Source organism: Capsicum annuum, chromosome 6 (genome assembly GCF_002878395.1).
Source record: "Capsicum annuum cultivar UCD-10X-F1 chromosome 6, UCD10Xv1.1, whole genome shotgun sequence".
Taxonomy (NCBI): domain Eukaryota; kingdom Viridiplantae; phylum Streptophyta; class Magnoliopsida; order Solanales; family Solanaceae; genus Capsicum; species Capsicum annuum.
The window spans coordinates 220,470,622-220,474,747 of NC_061116.1; the positions used below are offsets into that span (position 1 = coordinate 220,470,622).

At 27.7% G+C, this 4,126-nt stretch overlaps 1 protein-coding gene across 1 annotated transcript; it reads right to left on the reverse strand.

Annotated features, from left to right (window-relative positions):
- Nucleotides 1-606: 606 nt before the first annotated feature.
- On the reverse strand, nucleotides 607-3,791 carry LOC107875608 (bifunctional monodehydroascorbate reductase and carbonic anhydrase nectarin-3). Its single transcript, XM_016722386.2, has 7 exons — nucleotides 3,646-3,791; nucleotides 3,214-3,425; nucleotides 3,007-3,113; nucleotides 1,759-1,864; nucleotides 1,491-1,658; nucleotides 1,328-1,381; nucleotides 607-846 (listed from the first exon to the last, which is right to left on the reverse strand). Exons 1-7 carry the CDS (start codon nucleotides 3,731-3,733, stop codon nucleotides 766-768), a joined length of 816 nt encoding a protein of 271 aa, XP_016577872.1. The 5' UTR covers nucleotides 3,734-3,791; the 3' UTR covers nucleotides 607-765.
- Nucleotides 3,792-4,126: the final 335 nt, after the last annotated feature.

Genomic DNA, 4,126 nt, shown 5'->3' on the forward strand with positions numbered 1-4,126 from the left:
AGCAATATATGTATGGCTTTCACTTTCATTATATCGATATAGATTGCATTCTGAAATAGTAATAGAAAATTTTAAATAGTTGTAAATTATGATCGGTCTAGTTAGATAATATCTTGCTTCGAACATAAAAGTTGCTAAGAATAAAATTTGAGAAAAAGAAATTATTGAATAGAAAATTTTTCAAGAAGTTATACAGAAATTAAGAAATACTTTTGTTTTCTAAATAGGGCACACTCACATTTTGATCCGTCTAAATTAAAGTGACGACCATTCTCAAGAACCAAAAAGACCAAGCTGCGTGAAGAACATAGATTAGGCATGCTCCCAGGCATACCTTTTGGCCACTATTCCAATAGACCTTCTTTTAGAGGAATTATCCATAGCATTCATTTTTATATATATATATATATATATATATATATATTTATTGGACTAAATATTTACAGTAACCATGACATGTAAATGGATCGGAACTCGGAAGCAGGAAACAAATTTGTTCCTTCGAATATACGAGTTGTAACGTACACAGAACAAATTAACAGTATGTATATAATGAGATACTTATGATTCAATTATTTGTATCATAAAATCATACTTATACCTAGTTCTAAACTCTAAAGACAAGTTTATCATTGTGTACTACTAGTAGTACAACAGACAATAACAAGTTTATTTTCTTAAAATAAAGCCACCTCATATATAGCAAACCCTACTGTATACTAATGAACGATAGTACAACACAGGGAGGTTAATAATACTATCTAATTAAGCAAAAACCAAAGGTTTGTTGAATTTGATGGGACGTCCATTTGATGGCTGAAATGGTCTGGCATTGGATTCAAATCCCTGAGATAAACAGGAGAAATAAAAAAAGTCAAGAAAATATTGTTTTTTAAGTAAAATATATTTAATTCTAAGTAGATTCTAGAAAAAACGGTAAAGAAATAATTTTTAGGTCTAACTCAATTCAAAAGTTAGTTTGAGAGAGAAAGGATTCTCCAAAATCACATAAGAAGATCGAACATTAATTCACAACCGATTTGAGAGAATCAACAAGATTTTCATGAAAATTTTTAGTAGGCGCTTGAATACAAATTGAATGATATTTGATTAAAAAAAAATAAAAGTATTTGAAGTTAAATTGAAAATTGAAATTTAAAAATTAAATTTGTGTTCAGATCACATGCATTGAACTTGCAAAAATATTCAAATTGTGAGTGAAAATCGACAAAATATATAACCAAACATGTAAATAAATAAATTATGTCCATATGATAATATCATTAGAAAAAAATCTTATTGCTAGAGTTTTGGGATAGCAACTCACGTTAACAACAGCATTTTGGAGCAGTTTTATTTGTCCACTCGTTGCACTATTAACCTGGGAAATTTAAATAGAAAAAAAATCATATAATTAAAATTAATTTCAAAATAGTAATGCTTAATTACTTTTAATTTTCATAATAATGAATTAGGCAAATTTTGATTACCTTTCCATCTATAGTCCAAACAACACCTTCAGTGCAAGGTGGAGTAGTTAGTGAACCAATATATCTATAATATGTTGTGCCATCCAGTTTTATTATATTTGGATCAACTATTCCAATGGCTCTTTCTGCACCTTCTTTATCAGCAAGAGCTATTAAATCCTTCTCTAGCTGTAATTAAATAAGTAAACAATATCAAGAATCTGAAAAATAATAAGATCGATTAAATTATACTGATAGTATAAAAAATAAATAAATTGTGTTTAATTACTTTGGTTTGGAGAATATCAGGCAATAATCCAATTGTATAGAGGATTCCAATTACAGCAGTCTTTCCATCACTGCTTGCATGTACCAAATGAGCCTCCATATCAAACCTGCATTATATTTATTCGAAATATTTTTACTTAATTAGTTGAAATTATACAGGTGAGTGGATAAATTATGATATTTTTTCCTTTTTGGGTACGTACATTTATTTTTCATATATTTCTGACAATTTCATTTTAGAAGTTTCAATAACTCAATTAATTTCGTAATTAGTTATTTCCTTTTACGACGTTCATATTGGTTCATAGATTAGGAAGTAACTTAATTCTTTTTCTTGTATTAACTTTAATAGGCCTCTCAAATAAGACAAGCAATATTCTATATACATTACACCGTCATGATGGGGGCGAAACTAGAATATAGATATGAACTCTGCAGAATTCAATAATTTGTATTTGTCTTAAGAAATCAGCCGAACATATACAAATTACTCCCTTGTTTTTGTCAATATATCGTATTTCTAATGTAGTTTTTAAAAGTTAAAATTAAAGATTCTATGTTCGATATCACACAAAATATTAGGTGGTTTGATTCTCGTGCTTCGAATTAAGTCGAATAAATTGAAATAGAGTTAGAACCCAATAACTTGAAAGGAGTAGATTCATGAACCCATAAGCTTCAAATTCTAACTTTGTATTTGGTTATGATGAATATGTGTGTGTAATTAATCTTGCGAATATGTACTTCTTCCCTTTCAAAAAGAATGTTTTTTCTTTTTTGGCAACTCTTTTAATCAAAACTTTCACATGTCATGTTTAAGATCACGACATTAAAAGATATTATGGTTACATATCTTTAATTTAATACCATACTTTTTTCAAGGGCGGCTCAACCCTGCGCCTAAGGTCCCAAAAATTTGAGGGCCTCATTTTTTTTTAGTAATAATAAATTATAAATTTTAAAAAATATATTAAATACTATTTATGAAAAAAAATAATTTTTGTATATAAAAGAATTTGGATGGAGTTTGATATATCTAGTCCAGAATACTATGTGTCAAGAAATTAATGTGTTGACTCAATTATTAATTAAAAAGAATTTATTAGAAGAAATTGATTATATAATTTAAAAAATAGACTTTATAAAAAATAATTATTTTTTCTTAAAACGTAAGTCCTCCATTCGCTTGACTTTTTTAAACATCATATACCAAGTAAAAACATGATAAACAAATTAAAACAGGGATTACCTTTTTCCATTGATAGTATGTTCGGAAGGTGTGTGCCAATGAACTTGTTGGAGCTTATATTGAGTTTCATTTATCTTCAAGAATCCTGCATCTCCATCCCATCTCACCTGCAATTGTGAATATATACTTAACCAATCATTAAAATATTATTTCAGCATGACTAGATGAATGATACATACATTATTAATTATACACTTTGTTACGTACCATTATATCATGTCCTCTATTCACAAGAGCAGCAGGAGCTGGTTTATAGAATTTTTCAAGTATTCCTAAATTAACAACTTCCACTTTAACAAGATCTACTGGTGATTGCAATTTTCCAGTATTGCAGATCCTCCATTGTGGATTAATATTTCCCCAGTTACCTGGTCCATTCTCTGCGTTTCCCTTATAACTAAAATCTTCATTCTCAGCATCTGCAATCGAATAATTGAGATATATACACTGACGCTGCAAAAATAGTGCAACTCTTCATAAAAAGTGTGAATTAATAATACCCTAAAGCAAGATTAAAATAGCTAGTGTCTATCAAAATTATTTCTATTGGTAGTGTATACAAGTTGAATCTAAAATCAAAACAAAATAAATGGAGCTTAATTATATGTTTTTAATTAATTAATTATGCATTTAACTTACCAACTTGTACTGGTGATCTTGCAGCAAATGTAATTGAAAGGAAAAGAAAATAAATGAAAAAGATTTTGGTAATTGTTGCCATCTTCATATTAATTTTATCTTCAACTGGTATAAATATTTTGTAAGTTGATGAGCGAAGTCAGTAAATTCTTAGATCCTTATATAGGAGAAGCAAGGTAATATGAAACTGATAAAAATGTTGTTTTTGATTAATCTTCTCTTTCGAAATATTATTAATTTGGATCTAAGATGCTACTTATTATAGCAAAATACTTATGAATGACAAATTATTCCAAACATATAAGGAAGATATATAAGTGTATACCATAAAATTATCATAGCAAAGTGCACTTAAAATTATGTCTTTATTTAGTTGCCAATGTTATGATTTTTGTCCTGATTTTCTTACCAAAAATAAGTTTTACTTTTCTTATAAGAAAAATAAAAGTAATACCTTAATTACTTTTACTTTTTCTAAAAG

What these genes read in the sequence shown, in the direction of transcription:
- LOC107875608 (XM_016722386.2), bottom strand. Translation starts at nt 3,733, where the DNA reads ATGAAGATGGCAACAATTACCAAAATCTTTTTCATTTATTTTCTTTTC. An exon ending in ATAGAGGACATGATATAATG is followed by an intron (nt 3,114 to 3,213) that starts GTACGTAACAAA and finishes TCACAATTGCAG; the next exon opens with GTGAGATGGGATGGAGATGC. An exon ending in TTTGGACTATAGATGGAAAG is followed by an intron (nt 1,382 to 1,490) that starts GTAATCAAAATT and finishes TAAATTTCCCAG; the next exon opens with GTTAATAGTGCAACGAGTGG.